Below are 20,561 nucleotides of genomic sequence, written 5' to 3'. Positions count from 1 at the left end.
TTTTGAACTGGCCCGTCTATTTGCCCTTTTTTTTTAAATCCTCGAAATGTATTTAGTGGATTTTTTGTCAGGCATACTCGTGTTCTGTTGTGATTAGAAATATCTACAAGCTGATTCATGGAAGTAGTACCAACATTAACAAAGCTTATTCCAGACATTCTATTGAACTATAAACTTGTACATCTTGATTACACAACTTTTAACACTGTATCACTTCGAAATATGTATGATAAGAACTTTCTTGTGTTAAATTTCAGAAGATGACCCAAAATAGGTCGAAACATGTTAACAAGGTATGTTAAAATTTAACACAAGAAAGTTCCTATCATACATATTCCGAATATAAACTTGTGTTTTGAATCCAAATAATTACGCAACTGTTGACCATTCTGAGAAGTATATCAATATGAACCGAGTTTTATAGCTTTTCTCCAGGTAAACAACCTTATGGTGTATCCTAGATTGTGTCAATTGATTGTTTTGAATAAATATGAAGCCTTATGACTTACATATGTGAGGCAAACTATATTGAAGGAGATATTTAAAAAAGTGTCTCTGCACCATTTATTATGCTTTGTGAATTTTTTTTTTTTTTCAAATAAAAATATGCAAAAATGTTATGCAACTTCAAGGAAAAACTTCTAACATTCTGATTAAATTGTAAGCAGGTTGATTTTATGAAATATTGTATAAGTAAGTTTTTTGTCTAATATTTTTATATTTTTTGTTTCATAGTTATCCAATTATTGCTACTTTTTCTAAGATTAAATTTGTTATAGTGCCGTAATTATTGATAATTGCACTTGTGTTCATATGACATTTTTTTAAATTGAAAATTACTCCAAGAATAAGCCTCTTAAGTGGTGGTACAATTCCGTGAATCACTAAGTATTAAGCAGTGAATGTGTGTTTAAATCAATGAAAAGGTGGAAATAATGAAATAAACTGTATTTTATCAATAAATGTGACCATTGCTTATCTTGACAAGATGGAGAAGGGATGTATATATACATTTGCAACATCATCAGTATTGTGACAGTTTCTCTGTAGCTGAAAAAGTTACACTAAATTTGTTGGTAAGTGCTTGCTGATCAATACACGGTACTGACATCTGTTGAGATTTAAATTAGTGCTTACATTACTTTGTTAGAATGTAAGAGTTTTCAACTAAACTGAAGAGTTTGAATTTTGCATTTCCTTGTTAAAATGGTGCACAAAATTGAGAAGGATTGACACAGCAGGCTAGTTCAATTCTAACTACATTGAAACAAATTTTATAGTATTTTTGATAAAAGAATTTTATTCCATTTCATGAAACAGGGTTCATGAGTCATTGCGTCTTCAGATCACTGTATTATACTCCATTTACAGTTACCCAGGTAGTAAATTTGTAAATAATAAAGACCTCAGAGAAGTTATTATCCTCTCACAGACTCCAAGAATTTTGCAACGAAGAAAGTATTTTAAGAAGTTGTGAAGAAATCTTGAACGGTATATAATTATATATATTGTATATGTGTTTATAAAGTAGAAAAGACAGCTATCGAAGAACTTAACTCTAGTTGTAGAGGAGCACGCGACACCATCAACAGAATTTACCATACTGACGTAGAAGGATGAAAAAAAGATTTTTAAAACTGTTTTCTTAACATTGCAGTTTCACATCTTTTGTTAATATAATGTTGTATATGTACTGTATTTTTTATTGCCAGTATCCATTGTATGTAGAATGAATGTTCCAATAAAATTTAATGGATGTAGTATCAATTTTAGAAATAGATTTAATGAAATTTATTTTTCACTGTACTCTGAATGTAGTTCACGACTTTCTGAGTGTTTCCTACTATACATTTGATTCTCTCAAGAAGTTTTATGTATTCATTTTCGCTATGGTGACTCAGTACCATAGTCCCATCGCTCTAATTTCCAGCAGCCAATCGCGTTGCAGGTCGGCTACATTTAAACGTGTGCGTCTTGTGATTCGCTTATGAAGACGTTATTCATTTCTTAAGGCTCGATAAATACTTAATATAATCGCCCGCCATTTTGGCTCTTTCGTTGGCGTTCGCAGAAAGCACACGAAGACGTTATTTGCCGCTCAATTATTATTTCGGTTTAGGGGAGCGGTGTATTATGATAATGAATGGCTGAAGGGATTTTGGTTTTGTCTTTTAAATGTGCAGGGGTTTGATCTAAACAAATGTAACTTTTTGTTCTGCAAAGGAATTTTGCAATGTGACATTTGTTTGTGTCAGATTTCTGCGGATTTGAAAGACAAAGCTGGAATTCTTTCAGTAATTTATTATCATAGTACACTGCTCTCTGGAATTGACTGAGCATATTGGGAATTAAATCAATGGCTATCTCAAAACATGCTATGAAATGTTTTATATAAAACATTTTTTTCTGGAAAAGGAAGTAAAAAACGAGCAAAATTGTTTTAAACCTTTTGTGTTTGAATTATCTCAAAGAATAACCCACTAAAATTAATGACATTACATATTCTTAAGCCATTATTTCCGGCTTAGTTTCCTCGAGTGATTATTGGTGTCACTTATGAGGTACAAACCTGACTTCGGACAGTTGATTAAACAACTTATGATTCACTCTATATATTTGTAGGCGTGACCAGCCTCATGGTCTAGTGGTCAGAGCTTCTGGCTATAGTTCATGAGGTCCCGGATTCGATTCCCGGTTAGAGCACAGGAATTTTTCCTTAAAGGGGATTATTCCTGTGTTCGTCCATGGTCTGGAATTTAGGTTAAGTTTAGATTTAAGACCTCTCCTGGCACCACATTATCATAATGATCCTATCACATCATCGGGGTAATGTAACTCCACCTTCCAAGCACCCCAACCTCAGAAGTGGATTACAACTAAGCCACGGCCAGGAGAGAAGACCAGAAATGTCGAAAAGACAACCTGGTGGCATTGGATTAAAAAAAAAAAAAATTATTTGCTGAATTGCAGTATGTTTGATTTATTATCATAGGAGCTACGACATGATAATGTTTAACGGTGTGGCAAATAGATTCCTCGTATGGTAGCTCGGGAACGAAAGAACAAAAATGGCGAATGATACTACCTACCTAGACTTTATAGAGCTTTCACTTCCTAAGACATAAGCAAAGAGGCGGAGTCACGCCGGAAATAACAGCATCGAGACTATAGATATGCTACTGAATAGAACATTTTGCGATTTCTAAAGAAATGCCATACATCATTCGGTATCTTGTGAAACCTACCTGTGCATGAGAAGGAAAAAGTGGACTGGGAAGTTTCCCTCCATCACTACGCTTCGACTTGAAAGCTAGCTAGCTCACTTGCCCCCACCATAAGATTCTTACTGTAAGCTACGGCACATGAATGCATTTGGTTTCACCAGATAACGAATGACATAGACATCTGATAAAATCTGTCATACTATCACTGTCTGGGTGTGCATCACCAGATCTGTAGTATCATCAGCCATATAAGCTAGAAAAGATGACTGGCCTTATTCCTATTGTTATAAACTTTCGACAAACTTGAAACATACAATTGATATTAGAGGAGAAAAATTCGCTCCGGCGCTGGGGATCGAACCCGGATCCATGGTTCTACGTACCAAGCGCTCCAACTATTGAGCTATGCCAAAGTTCAATCCACAGTACCAGATCGAATCCTCCTCCTCCAGTGTGTATGCCTTTGTGACCTGACTCCAAGTTCGACATGTATTCTTCTTCTTCTTCTTTGGCACTATGGCCCTTGTAGTCTAGCCTTGGCCTCCCTTAGGATCTTGGTCCATTCCTGTCCAACCAGAGCTTCTGCCTCCATCTTCTCACGTCTAGAGTCCTTAAATCGTCCTCCACTCCATCTAACCATCTTAGTTTCTGTTTGCCAATATTGCGCCTGCCTTCTGGTTTTGTGTTTAGAATCTTTTTTGGTATTCTCTGATCATTCATCCTGATTACATGTCCTAACCACTGTATTATATCTAATTCTCCAGTGCCTGTTCTCATATTTAAGACCATAGATTTTCCTTAGAATTTTTCTTTCCCTTGTCATCAGTTGTTGTTCCATTTTCTTTGACAGAGTCCAAGTTTCAGTGCCATAAAGCACAATTGGTCTTACGACTGTTTTATATAATGTAAGTTTTGCTTTTTTACTTATGCATCTTGCTCTCAAAGTTTTGTTAAGGGCTCTCAAGCATCTATTTCCCCCAGCAATTTTTTTTGCCTCATATCCGCATCTGCAGTGTTTTCTTGGGTAATTAGAACTCCTAAATATTTAAAAGAATCTACTTCCTCATATTTCTGTCCATTTATTATAATATCTTTATTACAAACGCCACTTGGTCTTATGTTTCTCATATATTTAGTTTTCTCTTTATTAATTTTTGACCCCATGTGCTCTGCTTCTTTCGACATGTATGTTGACATTTATATTAAGTAAACTGTCATTATACAAGGAGCGCACCCAATTGAGTGACTTGGTGGCCGGGATTCCACAGTAATGTGCACTGTTGCTCGAAGAATCTACGTATAGATTTAAAAAAATAATTAATTAATTAGAGCGTCAGCATGTAGAGCTGAAAATCTGGGTTCGAATCCTGGTGCCGGAGAGAATTTTTCTGTGCTCCAACGATCTTCATCATTTATGATAACGCAGAATTCCTGCATGGAAATATCATATGTACTTCAGTACATCGTAATAATATGATATGCGTGTATAATCACTTAGTGATTTAAGACGGCGCTCATTCCGTCAGATCTCGCCCACTTAGTCACTCGTAATGAGTGCACCTCTGCACATTAGTGTGTTGGACATCGTGCCACTATCATACATCTGTGACCAGTGCATGAGGGTTGGCCACTAAAGGGAAACTAAGAGGTGGAGCTTAAACTGAGAGGATTCAATTCGGTATCATAATTGGAATCCGGTGTGGCTTAGTGGATAGGGAGTCAGCACGGAGCTGAAAACCCGGGTTCGAATCCTGGTGCCAGAGAGAATTTTTCTCCGCTCCACCAATCCTTGATTTTAGACAAATATTGGCGTTGTTTTGGAAGAAAAGCTTAAAATACGATACTGGTCTAAAAAAATCATAAAAATGACCAAATGGACAGAATTTTGATATCACATTCTTCAATTCTATTATTAATCTTATAATTACTGAATTATTTTCTATGTGGTATGGTATAAAAGGAAAGAATGGAAAAATAAAATTATAACATTGGTGTAATTAAACTTCCACACAATCAGAAAACTATAAAAATGCATTTTGTTATATTTTGAACAAGTGCTGAAGATCTTTACACATAACCTCCAGAACTAATCCAAATGAACAGCCATACTTGTATATGAATTGCTGCTAATGAATATGTTCATCTTGAGAATCTCTGTGTAAGGTAGCAGATGAGGCTGCCATTTTTAAATCTGATACGGCGCAAAATAATTGTCGCAGCTGTTGAACCATCTCAATTATCTCTGCAGTCTCTGCCATACAACAGTCCTTAAAGATAATAACCAAAATCGTTCCTTCTTCACACATTTTTAAGCAAGTCTCACAATAGCTACACCATCAGTTCTCAAAACTGATACAAAATCTGCAATAGCATGATCATCATCCAAAGATACAACTAAGGATAGAGATAAAGGAGGCGGAAAGACAGCTCGTTATTTTTTTCCTTCAACCATTATGATATGATAACCAAATTTAGTTTTTATTGGTGGATCCGTGTATACAGGACTGTTCACAGTAGAAACAGGAAGTGCAAATGCAGCATCTTGAAAGGGTCCAACCATTGATCCTCTTGTCATCCATCCTAGATCCCCCTAAGAAGAAAGAAAAGCAAACATAAATCTTACGCTACTACCTTGGATATGCATTTATTTTGACAAAATAAGTTACATTTAATTACTGAATACTAATGTAACATAATTCATTAAGACATACCCCTTGTCTCGCTTTGTCTTCACTATATTGAGCTGCAACTTCTGGAAATTTCATACCACCTTTAAGTTTCTCCATTGCTTCGAGTACTTTGGACTGTTTTTCACATAATATATGACGAACCTGAAATACACAATTTTATTTAAGTAGGTATTGTGAGTTTCGTAATATTCCTTTCATTTTAATAATTGTAAACTACCATAAAGATTGATTTGAAATTCACAGTAGCATAAAATGAGACTTAGCTGAATGAACGTGACAGAATGTTTTTAATACAGAAGACATAAAAAAATAGTGAAACTAGTAAACCCTACATTACAGCTTCTGGGTGGATTTGGTGATAGTGAGGCAGATGATTTGCCATAGATTACCTGACAGTCGCTTAGAGTTTGAGAAAACCTCAGAAACAAACCCAAAACAGTAATCAGCCGAAGCACAACTTTGGACCAGCAGGCTAACACGCCTGCAATCTAAGATACGTCGGTGGCTCGGCTCGTGTTTCAAGGCATCGCTCGAACATGAGTTCGAATCTCGCTTCAGCTGATTACTGTACCCAGTGGAGTTCTCCCTTCTTCTCTAAGGTTTTCCGTAACTGCAAAGCCAATGTCATGATGAGTCCTCGAACTTATCGACGCTAAATAATTGTGTAGTTAATACAGTTTCGCTAAATAATAGATTTAAGAAAAAAAAAAAGAGATCGTGTGGTATAGGTTATGGGGCGATTATCCAGTTTTTACCTTTACAGCTGTACCTCCCTTTTTTTCTTTCCCAGCACCTTTACTTTCATCATCTCCTTTTCCTTTAGAGGAGCCTTTGGCACCACTACTAGCTCCTTTCTTTGGTGGCATTTTTAAATGTTATTTGTTACACATGTGGAAGTAATTCACATTAATTGTAATAGTAGATTCTAATGTTGGCATTACTAATTGTGGGAATTTGTTCCTGTAATGTAATCTTTGACATATTGGAGTCAACGAGTTAGAAAGAGAAAGATATTCTAACTCGTTGATTGGAGTATACAAAAACTACAATTAAAGCAAGCTTTAACAACCATTACTAACCTAGAAGCTCAAAACTTATGCCAAGCTTGTTAAATTATTATCTCTTTATAATATGAATTCACAATATAAATGTTAATCTAAGATAAATAATTAAAATTGGTTGTGTTTATGTTTCTCTTCGAGATATCGAATATGCCTATCACCATTGGGTTTATTATGGAGTACCAACCATGATCCACGAACGCTGCAGCAACTGTGCAGCAAATGAAACACCGTTTGATGAGTTTGCTGCACGATCCATCATGGTGGAATGCGTGTTTTGGTCTTTTGCAACGTTGTTAAAATCGTCTAGTAATAATAATTTAATGTCATTATCATGGAAGTTCAAACTATTTAACATGTTGATTCTTTTAGAGTTAAATTTATTACGGTAGTAATAGAAGCCAATATTAATTACAGTCAGCTGGCCGAATTGCGTTTTTTTCGACCCTCTTTTGCTGCAGCAAAGTCATGAAGCGGTTTACTGAAGCGCTTTAAGAAAACGCACGGTACACACATGTTTGTCAGTACTTCAGTACTTGCTCGTGCGGAGGAATGGTTAATGCGGTTTGTGGTGTTTGTTTTGAAGCGGTGCTCGTCCTAAGGCAATACGTAATGTTGTGAATGGCGAAATGCCGGTAAATTGCACGTGGACATAAGATTTCCTACCTCTCTACTTTCTGCGTTAATCATTAAATTACTTCATACGGTAAGGACTGGATTTACGTGCATTCCATTTAACTGAACTTCCTACTATTTTTCTTATGGAGGAATGTAAATAGTTAAGTTAATAGTTATGTGAGATCTTTCTTAGAATTTCATGTGGTTTAATATTGGGTGACGCAGTTTTAAGCATTTTCACGTGTTTAATGTAGAATTCTTATATCTATGTTGCTTGAAATGTTTTGAGTATTTTAGGGCTTTGAAGTAGAATACTGTAGATTGCCATGTTTGGTGATTTGTTCTGCTAGTGATATAGTTTGAGACAGAGCTTTAATTACTATCGAACAACTATAATGAAGATCAAGATCGCCTATCAGGCGGGCACTAATACCTCAATCGAAGCATGCAGACTACCCCTTAACTCCCCACTCCACCTTCCCCGGCTGTGACAGTAATGTTTCGTTCCGATACGAGTAGACAGGAAGTTAAGCATTGTTCAGTGACGGAATCTTGCTTAAAAATGTGTGAAGAAGGAACGATTTTGGTTATTATCTTTAAGGATTATTGTATGGCAGAGACTGCAGAGATAATTGAGATGGTTCAATAGCTGTGACAATTATTTTGGCCTTATCAGAAGATTTAAAATTGGCAGCCTCACCTGCTACCTTACACAGAGATTATCAAGATGAACATATTCATCAGCAGCAATTCATATAAAAGTATGGCTGTTCATTTGGATTAGTTCTGGAGGTTGTTATGTGTAAAGATCTTCAGCACTTGTTCAAAATATAACAAAATGCATTTTTATAGTTTTCTGATTGTGTGGAAGTTTAATACACCAATGTTATAATTTTATTTTTCCATTCTTTCCTTTTATACCATACCACATAGAAAATAGTTCAGTAATTATAAGATTAATAATAGAATTGAAGAATGTGATATCAAAACTCTGTCCATTTAGTCATTTTTATGATTTTTTTAGACCAGTATCGTATTTTAAGCTTTTCTTCCAAAACAACGCCATTACTTGTCTAAAATCAAGGATCGGTGGAGCGGAGAAAAATTCTCTCTGGCACCAGGATTCGAACCCGGGTTTTCAGCTCCGTGCTGATGCTCTATCCACTAAGCCACACCGGATTCCAATTATGATACCGAATTGAATCCTCTCAGTTTAAGTTCCACCTCTTAGTTTCCCTTTAGTGGCCAACTCTCATGCACTGTGTGGTACAATGTCCAAGACACTGACGTGCAGAGGTGCACTCATTATGAGTGATTAAGTGGCTGAGATCCGACAGAATGAGCGGTCTTAAATCACTAAGTGATTATATACGCTTATCATATTATTGCAATGTACCGAAATACATAATTATATTTCCGTGCAGGAATTCTGCCTTATCACATGATGAAAGATCGGTGGAGCAATCGCCGTTTCAGACACACGTTCACAAGTGTTCTATGTGGCTTTCTCTCGTTACACAATACACATCGATGCGATATTGAAATTCATCACATGCGTGCCGTAGCATATTCCTGGTAATTGTCGTAAATACATCAGTAATGTGATCCTTGACCTCAACCAAAGTTGCTGGTGGCACGTACAGTATGTCTTTTACGCACCCCCAGAGAAAAAAATCACAGACCATTAGGTCGGGGGATCTAGGAGGCCACTGTAACAACGCTAAGTCGTCTTCATTGTATCGTTCAATCCAACAATGAGAGAGTTCTGTGTTCAGATAGTGACGCACTTCAGTGTGCCAATGGGACAATGCCCCATCAAGTTGGAATATGAAGTTATTGGAATCCTCAGTCACTTGAGGAAATAACCATTGCTACAGAATATCGAGGAATGACATACTGATCACAGTTGTCTCCGCTTTGATTTACACACTGTAGCAAACACATTCACTTTTGGAAAATCTCGTTCATGTTGCACTGTCAAACGTGGTTTTTCAGTACCCGAATGTGTACATTATAGCAATTAACTTTGCCACTCAAGTGAAATGTGGCCTCGTCACTGAACACTAGAAGGTCCGCAAAATCATCTTTCTCCTCCATAGCGGCCTGCATGGAATTACAAAATTCATATCGTTTGACGAGGTCTTTCGATTTTTAGCTTTTGCAGTAACTGCATGCGGTATGGTTTCATTCACAATCGGGTTTGTAAAATTTTCCATACAGTCGGTTTCAGGATATCAAGTTCTCGACTGGCGCGGTATGTTGATTTCTGAGGACTGCATATGAAACTCACCTCGTTCGCTCCACTGTTACATTAGAAATGCTTGGGTGTCCACTGCTTTTAACTTTACTCACGGTATCAGTGACGGTGATGATGCGATCGCAGAATGCTTTGGTGACCTGGTGGTGAAGTTCCAGGGTATTGTCTCCGGAACACATGCTGTACGGTAACTTCTCATATTCCAAAACTGCAAACACTTCCTGTTACATAGACACCATTTTGAAAACAACGCTTGTGCGTCGTCTGTCTACACGCGCCAGAGTTACAACAATGGAAAAGTAAACTTTCGGAGTTTTTCTTTCGATTCATGATTAGCACAAACATATTGCATCCAAGTTTTTGCAAATGTTTGACTTAAAAAATCCTGATGAATAATTTATAATTGCCCTGTATTGGACTTTTTTCTCACCTCTGCAAAAAAGATCACTTAGTTGTACTTCTCAAGCATTGCAACTGCAGTTTCCTATCGCTAGGACCGGATTTTTATATAATTACATATTATATTCCTTTCAACCTAATCGTATATAAATAACAAATCTTTGCGAATCTTGTATTACCATTAATATATTAAAATTTGATAGTACATATTTTTACATATTTACCTCACATTACATATTATGGCTTGGTATTACGTAAATCTACATATTTAGGGGTTTTATTCATTTTTACTTCTCTGAAAGAAAAAAAAAATTCTGCTGTGGAAGTTTACAATTTGAAATATACAGATTTAAAAAGTCTTTTTACCTACCCAAGAAAGGATATATTTTGGACGAAACATAACGTCCTTAGTTCCAGGAAGTAATAGAGGCACTCACCCCATACCGCCCACTGTAAATATGAGTGAACAAAAGGCAACCTTTCTCATACAACTACCTTGTATTGTAAAAATCACTCAGAAAGTAGCGTTGCCTTCATGCGATGTGTGGGATGAGGACGACATGTTTTGTCTCGAACTATAATTGTTATGCACACGTCTTAACAAGTCGTTCCCATGCAATTTGCAACCTTACCCACCCTCTTCCTAATTCTTCCTGGGAAAACCTGTGTCAAGTCTGACATGAAACTTTCAGGTTATTGCTTGACCTCTTTACTTTAAATTTAGTAGACCTATACGGAAATGGAATTTTCCAAGCAATTAGAAAGTATGGCTCTCGGCTGGAATAATCCTACCCTTCTGAATGACAGGAATGTCACTTTTCAAATAACAGTTTGTAAATGCCTATAGTTCGGGGTTTTAATAGGTACCTGTTTCTTACAGGGAGCAGCTAAAATACATGTGTCCCACATCTCCTCTTATTTTCTCCTAATCCAGTAAAGTGAAACAGTGCTTGCAGTACTGTTGTGTCATTCATTTCACTCAGTTCTGTAGTTTTAGTACTTACAATACCTATAAAGTGCAAGTGAGTTTATCTACTGTTTTAACTAACGAAAATGGCCCCTGTATCTTCAACCCTAACAACAAAAATAAAATCATGGATTGTGATGGACGAAGCTTTCACTACAGATGGAAAAATAATGTGTCAAGTGTGCGGTAAAAAAGTCGGGTGCTGTATGAAATCACAACTGGAGAGTCTTTCCTATCCTACACCTGCTAGATATTGATATTAAATATTTTCATGATTTTACATATTTTGGTACATATTCACCTCATTTTTCTTACATAGATATGTACATATTTCACACCTTGATATTACATAAAAATCCGGTCCCTACCTATCACTTTGTAAAAATCACAACACTTCAACGTGCTTGGTGTATATTATTATGTTGGAAAAAGAGGGAAGAGAAATTTAGACCTGTTTGAAAATGTTTTAGTATACTTCCAAGGAATTGGAACATAATACTTTAATTTATTGCAATATATTATAATAATAAGTGAAAAAGGTACTCTGTGCATGTAAAATGTATTAAGTTTCCAGTGGCGAAGCTAAGGTTTAAATACTGGGTAGGCAGAAAAATTTTACTTACGTTGTATATTTTATAGAGCAGATGTTTATCGGCTTTTCTACTAAATTTTTGTGACACAGACCACACAAAAAGAGATGACCAATCATTTTCACCCCCCAAACAGAATACAGGTAAAACAATATAATTTATTTGTTGTCTCGGAGCACCTGTTAGTCAAGGGTATTTCTTGTAGTGTGAAAATTGAAAATTTCTGTCTTCCTTCATCTGCTATTTTAATATGTAAATGTGGTGTCGATCTCCTATCTTTGTAAGCACATTTTGTTTCTTATGTCCAACTTAAAAACTGTTTCTCTTTTAATTCTACAAATAATGACCTCAGAGCAGTGTTCTCTCAGTATGAGCCATTTTACACGAAATTAATATGTAACACAAACACACATGCACTTTTGATTGTACTAAACTCAACAATGCAGCTCTTTCAGAGAACACCAATATAGCACGACGTAATATCACAGTCTAGTATACAGTCACGAAGCTTGAGTTGTGAGGGTACTAGGAACAATAGACTGTGCAGGCACTATTTCGCATTGTCTGTGATGAGGCAATAGTAGTGATCCTAGTGGTTAGCAACTATCTATGGATGCATACTTACTACGTATTGAGCTTGGTAACTTTATATACTAGACTGTGGTAATATTGTGACGGAAAGCTAGCCTCGTCCTGTAGGGAGATGTAGTGAATCAATACCCCCTCCCTGGTCCCCCCTCATGCTTGCGAGTCAAGGTCGTAGCCATACCTTTAGAGGCTTTTGCCTTAAGCCTCGCTGCTTGCACTGCTCTCTCCATACTGGAATGACTGTCAACAATGAACTTAATATAATGGAAGGATCGGAGTGCAACCAAGTGTTACGATATGAGGCGTTTAGTTGCAAAATCAGATACAGCATTAAACCATAATTTTTTAGTATGAAGGAAAAATGTTTGCAAGGAACCAAGGATTTGCAACCAATACTATTCTTTCATCATACAAATCCATGTGGTGTATCTGGCTTTGGAGCATAACAGTGCTATAGCAGTTGTAGAATTATATGAAGATACGAAACATAACATTAACTCATTTTCGAAAAAAAAGTGATGTATCTGATTTTGCAACTACACACCTCATATATCGTTATTACGAATTTACAGGCCTACTGTTACTAGGAAATAATAATTTAAATTTTTTGGGTAGGCTAAGCCACAAAAGCTTCATAGTAGTAGTAGTAGTCGTGGTGGTGGTGGTGGTGGTGGTGGTGGTGGTGGTGGTGGTGGTGGTGGTGGTGGTGGCGGCGGGGGCGGCGGCGGCGGCGGCGGCGGTGGTTTATTCACCATAAAGATCTTTACAAATCATGGCTTCGTCAATCTTATTTCTAGTCTTAATCGAGTTTCTGATTATACTATGTTATTGCAGGACATCTGCTGACATGATACAATTACACATTAGTAGGCACTTTCTGCAAGGTGTAAAGACAGTATATGGCATATGATGCAGCAGCAACCTGTTGACCATGCTTTTAAACTTCTTTTGTTTACTACTTATTATGGAGCTTGGAATTTTATTATACATATTTATGCCTCTATGTAAAATACTTTTTAAGACTTGCGGTTATTCCGTGAGTGGACAGATGGATATGACTTGATGTTCTTGTTTGATACATGTGGTAGTCTGAATTCAATTTGAATTTTGCTTTGTTTTTATGAATGAAAGACACTGTTTCTAGAATGTATATACAAGGTACTGGCAGAATTTTGAGTTCCCTAAAAATTTCTTTACTTTGCGACCTTATAGGTGCTTGTTTCATAATTTTTATAATTTTCTTCTGTAGCTTAAAAATTTCCGTAATTTTGCTTGTTGCGCCCCATAATGGTATGCCATACTGAATCTGGGAATGTACAAAGCCAAAATACATAGATCTGAGAACTTCATTAGAGGTTGTTTTGTTTAATATCCTGAAAGCATATACATAGCGGTTCAATTTTTCTATAGTTTTCTCAACATGATAGTTCCAGGTTAAAGCAGAGTCGATCCAGATGCCTAGAAATTTTGTATTTTTAACTTCCATTATGTCTTTATCATTTATTTTGATAGGAGTAGAATTTTGATCGCTGCTATTGTTAAAGAGTATGTAAACAGTCTTACTAATATTCAGTTGTAACTTATTTTGCTGAAGGCAGTTTTGGAGGTGGCCATTGCTCTGATTGACTGTACTTAGCAACTCATTTTTATCGCTAGAGTTAATACCAAGAATGACAACCATTTACTATTTTAATATATTTTTAATATTATAAACGTTGGGAAATGGCATCCATTGTCCATAAATCGTACTGTACGAAGCATTTAATAAGCAACAAAAATTTCTTTAAATGCCCCAAATGTCAATGTTATTTAAGTGTTTTGCTTCGACACCACTCGTAGCATAGTGGGAACCAGTTGAGAGCTGTATTCTGTGTGTATGCCAGCTTGCTGCTTGTATGTACAGTACTACGAAAGCTGTAGTTGTTCAAACCGTTGCTTACGAGATTATACAAGCTGGCGCATAGCGCTTGAAATACGGGTCTGAAGTGGTTCCCTCGTAATGCCAATACCGCCGCTCGGAGCGCTGTTCGTTTCTAGATATTCATAGCAGAACACTTAAATGACATTGACATTTGGGACATTTAAAAGACTCACTGTTGCTTATTAAATACTTCGTACAATAATTTATGGTCAATAGACGTAATTTCAAAACTTCTACGTCTCAATTATATTAAAATGAATGGCTGTCATTCTTGATATTAAGATATTACATATTATAAACTAAGGTTGTTCAATTCATACACCGTACATTTTCGGAAATAATGAAAGAAACATATATTTTACATGAACACTGTAGTCTACCCTTTTCACGTATTTATTATTATTATTATTATTATTATTATTATTATTATTATTATTATTATTATTATTATTATACTTACTAACTGGCTTTTAAGGAACCCGGAGGTTCATTGCCGCCTTCACATAAGCCCGCCATTGGTTCCTATCCTGAGCAAGATTAATCCAGTCTCTATCATCATATCCCACCTCAAATCCATTTTAATATTATCTTCCCATCTACGTCTCGGCCTCCCTAAAGGTCTTTTTCCCTCCGGCCTTCCAACTAACACTCTATATGCATTTCTGGATTCGCCCATACGTGCTACATGCCCTGCCCATCTCAAACGTCTCGATTTAATGTTCATAATAATGTCAGGTGAAGAATACAATGCGTGCAGTTCTTTGTTGTGTGACTTTCTCCATTCTCCTGTAACTTCATCCCTCTTAGCCCTAAATATTTTCCTAAGCACCTTATTCTCAAACACCCTTAATCTCTGTTCCTCTCTCAACGTGAGACTCCAAGTTTCACAACCATAAAGAACAACCGGTAATATAACTGTTTTATAAATTCTATAATAATAGTAATAATAATATTATTATTATTATTATTCTAATGGATTAAGGTACTGTATTATCTTCCATTTCCCTGACTTCATAATTGAATCATTTGTAAGTGGGCCTAACTTATTCCTTTCCTTTTTAAAAATATATTGACGTTTAAGTGTTATGATTTTTACTAATGCAAACAGCAGTCACAATACATAATTGTGCGATTTTTCTTGCACACGTTACAGTGGTGAAATAAATATCTAATAGGCCTGCTGATTAACCTGTTGTGGATAGTAATAGCAAATGCTATGATATTTTAGTGTGTAAACAGTTTTTAAATTAGGAGTTAGAATTAAATTAATTAGGAAGTTAGTCTGCAATATATGTGATTAGAAATGGTTTTCGAATTTGAGCATTTCCCAAAACATAAACAAATATCTCAGGGACGATTTTTTTTTTGCCTCCCATAGGCAGATGCGCATCTGCTCTTCCCGATCCCCATTTCATTTTTAGTAATGTCTGCATCTCGCTCCCTTGAGCTGTTTTCTGTCGTCACTCACTCATAACATGTCAATTTAATGAAAACATAAAGTAAAATCTTCGGTACACCATGCAGTGATAATTGTACTTTATCACAACGAATAATTGTAGTAATTATTATTTATTTGTTACTCGTAATGTCGTAATAATGTTTGATTTGGCTTGGAGGATGAGGGGAGTTCGTTACACTAAACTCAGCATGGTCAACATTAAAATCGCATTGCTGCGTATGTTGTATCCTAAATAATGCAAATCGTGTATGTGTCAATATTCAGCAGTAATAATTAACCATTGTCGTAGAATATTTCGCCACTATAAATGATGATGGTAAATCATATTCTTTTCCTCGAATGACGCTACTGATTGTCTTAAGGCAAGACAAACTAAGAACTATACTAGTTTAATGATGATGATGATGATGATGATAATAATAATAATAATAATAATAATAATAATAATAATAATCTGAAAGTAGAAGACACCGGTAGTTCACTTTCAGGAATTATAACAAATTAGAGGGAACGAAATCCGAAGAAAAAACACGGAACTGAAAGCAATCAACTTGCCAAAGTAAATGAACCAGATGAACACTGTAGTTTGGAAGCAAAATTTTTAATTGAACAAATTCAGACTTTCGAGAAACGAAATTGTAAATTCCATTAAATGACTCTGAAAATCTGCATACTGATATTTAACAAGTCATCAATAAATCTCAAATAAGACTGTAATATGCTTGTTATGATTATAATCTTCATACTCGATCAGTAATGCAAAATTAATCAAAGAATTTTCACGATGTACAATTCTTAGTAATGGAACTATTCATCATTTAATAGCAGAGTCCGTGGATATACCAGAGTAGCGCAGTCACCGAGTCGGCCGCCATTGTTATTCCTTTTCAACACGCTAGGGATAGGAGTATTTAAAATAAAACTCAGATATTTTTAATTTTTAAGGGCAAAAACTTCTAAAGGATCTTCTTACAGTTTAGAACATTATTGTCAGTCAATATACTAATGTATAAAAACTTTATTTAATAATTATTATAGCATAAATATACATTTAAGTGTTCAATACATTCCTTCATAAACGTCACAGTTATAGGTATTACAGCAGCATGAACTTAATAAATTACAAGTAGCAAATGAAAACAACAATGTTGCAAATAAAATAACAATAAATCTGAACATTTCCAACTATATTCCTCGTGTAAACTCTCTGACTTCCGCATATAAGGGGACACTATACTGAAATTTCTCGAAGTTTATTAGTTTTAAGAGTTCACAACAGTGAAATCAATAACTACCATACTTACGAAGCTAGATTTACCAAATTTTGATCACTGGTATATCTGCTTAATAGTGACAAGTGTACAAAATTGCATCCGCCTATGATACATGGTTTGCATTTTATTAATTATTATATTAAAATATTGAACCGCTTTATATAAAAAGTTGCTTGCACTACAATTGACATTATTCTTAAGTGATTTTCACTTATATGGCTCCTTACATACATGGAATCAAAGCTTACTATAAGGTTTTGCTGTAAAATTAACAAGTAAATTACTAGAATTTTTTATTATAAAAATAAAAAAAAATAATATTCATAAAAATTCCAAGTAATTTAGCCATTCGCTGTACAGAAAATTCCAATAGTAATGTTTGTTCCAATGTATATAAAGAATCTTATAAGTGAATATCAATGAAAAATAATGTAAATTGTGACGCAAGGGACTTTTTGCATTAATCAATACACTATAAAATGCAAACTACTTATCATAGAGAGAGACGAAATTTTTACATGTGTTATTATCAACCAGATATACTAGTGATAAACAGTTTGTGAATTTAGCTTTAAAAATATGGAAGTTAGTAATTTCAGTATAATGTCCCCAAGGATACACTGATGTGAGATTTTGTCATTTTTGGAAAAAAAAATCGTTTCTTTGTTTTTATCTTTAAAAATTCATTTATGATCTAAAGATACCTTCTGCCAATTTTCATGACCATACGACCGGTCTATCAGCTGTTTAGGGTCACATTTTTAAAAGGCTGCTGGCTCTGACTGTTAATTTAAATTCTCCGTCCACGACCTCCACTCTGAATTCTGCGACCATTTTGGAAATTACGATCTATTTCATACATTATTTATTATATTAGATTTCTGATTGAGCCAGTGTAGCTTCTGGACTTCTCGAAATGTTTCTTCATAGAATCCAACAGGTGTTAGACCTACTTAAAAGGCTGCAATTTTGGAAAACCTAAATTTACACAATTTAAAATTACAAATTAAAAGTACAAAATTTCATAGATCTACCCAGAATAGTTTAGAAAATTGAAATTTCACTTCAGCCTAACTTCACGCATCGTCTCTGTATTCCTCATCCTTCACTGTTGCTACCTCTCGTCACTGGAACTCTCTGCCGCCTGAAGTCAAGGGCTGCCGAACATTGAATTCTTTCAAATCCAAGTTAGAAAATTATCTTATGACGAGTTGCCAAACTAACTTACTATTATGACAAGTGTTGTATTGCATGTTTCCACGTATTCACATTTTTTTATGTTCTAATGATATTCAACTTATTTTATATTTTTGTTTTCATATTTTCCGATAATGCTATATCTCTAATGTGATAAGTTGAGCTATATATAATCTTAATTTTCCTTATTGTGTGTACTTAGAAATATTGTATTCACTGTATACTTTGTACTGCACTATTTTATTACTACTATTAGTATTATTATTATTATTATTATTATTATTATTATTATTATTATTATTATTATTATTATCATTATTACTATTCTTATTTATTATTATTATATTATTATTATTATTATTATTATTATTATTATTATTATGAATAATTGTCTTTTTTTTTGTATGCCTCATTTATTTTGACCTGCTGTTCACATATTATTATGCTTTTTTCTTTCTTTCTGTATGTTATATATTATGTCTGATTTCTTCTTATTTGTTGTTTATATTTTATTATTATTATTATCTTATTCAGTTTTGTGTGTAAAATTGTAGTGTAATTTGTAAATTTGTAGTGTTTTTGTAACGCAGTCTTTACTCCTGATTGAGTGTTAGAGAAGGCCGTATGGCCTTAACTCTGCCAGGTTAAATAAATCATTATTATTATTATTAATAGGGTTTCTAGTTTCTACGGTCTTTGTATTTTCCAATCGAGCGAAACAATGCAATCTTGTCTCCAGAATGAATTCAGAACAAATGTATTATGTCATTCTTGCAAATAGCAAATAGGATTAAATTCAGAAATGCTTGATTTGAAAGGGAAAAGATGGTAAAAATTTGACACTGATCCTAATTGGTACGTGATTTTCATTTGTTTTATGTAGAAATATCATTGCTGAAACAACTTAAATTCTAGATTAGTTTTATAAAAATATTTTGGGGCCCAAATTTGGAAAAAATAAATATAAAAATACAGTCATTCATTAATCTCACAATGTATGCTCGCTTAGGTAGCGGATCGTTCCTTTTTATATTTATAGTCAATTCTTTCCTTTTTCCTTATTTCTTTTACCTTGTCACAGAGAAAACAAGTGTGCGCTTTTTTCAGTTCTCTGTGAATAGTTCTGAACACAGCAGCACTGCATTTTTTCGCATTTAAATTACATTCTTTCCCTATACAACTGTATACTGCATAGCGCGCTGGACTAACAATGGCGGACTTGTCGGCATTTGCCGGCTCAAACGATTGCGGTACTCTGGATCTCTGTGATAGTACCGTTGCTTACGAGATTATACAAGCTGGCGCATAGAGCTTGAAAAACGAGTCTGAAGTGGTTCCCTCGTAATGCCAATTCCGCCGCTCGGAGCGCTGTTCTGCCCTATATATTCATAGCAGAACACTTAAAAGTCATTGACATTTGGGACATTTAAAGGACTCATCATTGCTTATTAAATGCTTCGTACAATATTTTATGGACAATAGACGTATAATCCCGTAAGCAACGGATAGTACAGTGTCTCTGTATTTAATAGGACTGCGAGGCGAACCTAGCGGCAGAAATTGTCATGACGCTCAGAGAACCACTCTCGATCGTGGTTGCGCCAGCTTGTTTATAATCTCGTAAGGAACGGTTTAAACACTAACAGTCCGTTCCAGCTGTAATAACTAGGCCTACTCAAAGAGAAGTAACAATAATTTAATACGCGACATTATTAAATTGTTGTGAGCAACATTTTAATAATTTAATAAACTTCCCACATATTAAGGTACCTAGTATCATGCTTACATTAAATGTAAAATTCAAAGCAAGAGAATTGCAGAAAAAAAGTACACTTCTCATTGTTGAAATATTGTATTTCATACTTTCACGCGTAGATTTAAAACTTTGAACATGACAGTTAAGAAGTTTTCAGTGACTGTTGTGCAGTCTGTTAACTATAAGCAAGCTATTTGCTGAAGCAAACGAAACGAAGTGAATTATTCCTTAAAGTGCATCATTACTTCAGGTTGTCATGACAACTTACGTCACCAAATTTACAGCATCATTGTGAGTGATCATTGTGGTAACTGTTAATTAAACATGTTTTATGCCCACCTGAGATTAAAATAGTTTCCTCTGTTGAGTATGTCAAGAAAAAACTAGCCCACAGGTGGTTCATGTGATTTCGGAAGTGAAAATAATTGAATTTATAGGGGATTTTATGTGGAGTTGCAGTTGATCGTATATGCAAGGCATAACAAAAGCCTAAATTAACGACATATAACCTGTCACAGATTCGTTTATATGGAAAGTGTATAAGCGAAGTACGAAGGGAA

General features: G+C 35.0%; 2 protein-coding genes across 2 annotated transcripts in view; one reads left to right on the top strand and one right to left on the bottom strand.

Annotated features, from left to right (window-relative positions):
• Window positions 1-5,237: 5,237 nt before the first annotated feature.
• LOC138695933 (peptidyl-prolyl cis-trans isomerase NIMA-interacting 4) lies at window positions 5,238-6,867 on the bottom strand. Its single transcript, XM_069820324.1, has 3 exons — window positions 6,670-6,867; window positions 5,936-6,055; window positions 5,238-5,814 (listed from the first exon to the last, which is right to left on the bottom strand). The coding sequence occupies exons 1-3, from the start codon at window positions 6,778-6,780 to the stop codon at window positions 5,656-5,658; spliced, it is 390 nt and encodes a 129-aa protein (XP_069676425.1). The 5' UTR covers window positions 6,781-6,867; the 3' UTR covers window positions 5,238-5,655.
• Window positions 6,868-7,267: 400 nt separating this feature from the next.
• Window positions 7,268-20,561, top strand: part of LOC138695937 (uncharacterized) — a 33,661-nt gene continuing 20,367 nt past the window's right edge. Inside the window, exon 1 of the mRNA XM_069820338.1 lies at window positions 7,268-7,681. The gene's annotated coding sequence lies outside the window, so the exon portion shown is untranslated. The remainder of the gene's footprint in view (window positions 7,682-20,561) is intronic.

The sequence above is a fragment of the Periplaneta americana genome, chromosome 3 (genome assembly GCF_040183065.1).
Source record: "Periplaneta americana isolate PAMFEO1 chromosome 3, P.americana_PAMFEO1_priV1, whole genome shotgun sequence".
NCBI lineage: Eukaryota > Metazoa > Arthropoda > Insecta > Blattodea > Blattidae > Periplaneta > Periplaneta americana.
This window is presented reverse-complemented; position numbering and strand designations above follow the sequence as displayed.

Excerpts from the sequence above, each read along its gene's own strand:
- LOC138695933 (XM_069820324.1), bottom strand. The coding sequence starts at position 6,780 with ATGCCACCAAAGAAAGGAGCTAGTAGTGGTGCCAAAGGCTCCTCTAAA. Across the intron at positions 6,056-6,669 it reads AGGGAGGTACAGCTGTAAAG|GTTCGTCATATATTATGTGA; the intron begins GTAAAAACTGGA and ends TGTGTATTTCAG. Across the intron at positions 5,815-5,935 it reads AAGACAAAGCGAGACAAGGG|GGGGATCTAGGATGGATGAC; the intron begins GTATGTCTTAAT and ends CTTTCTTCTTAG.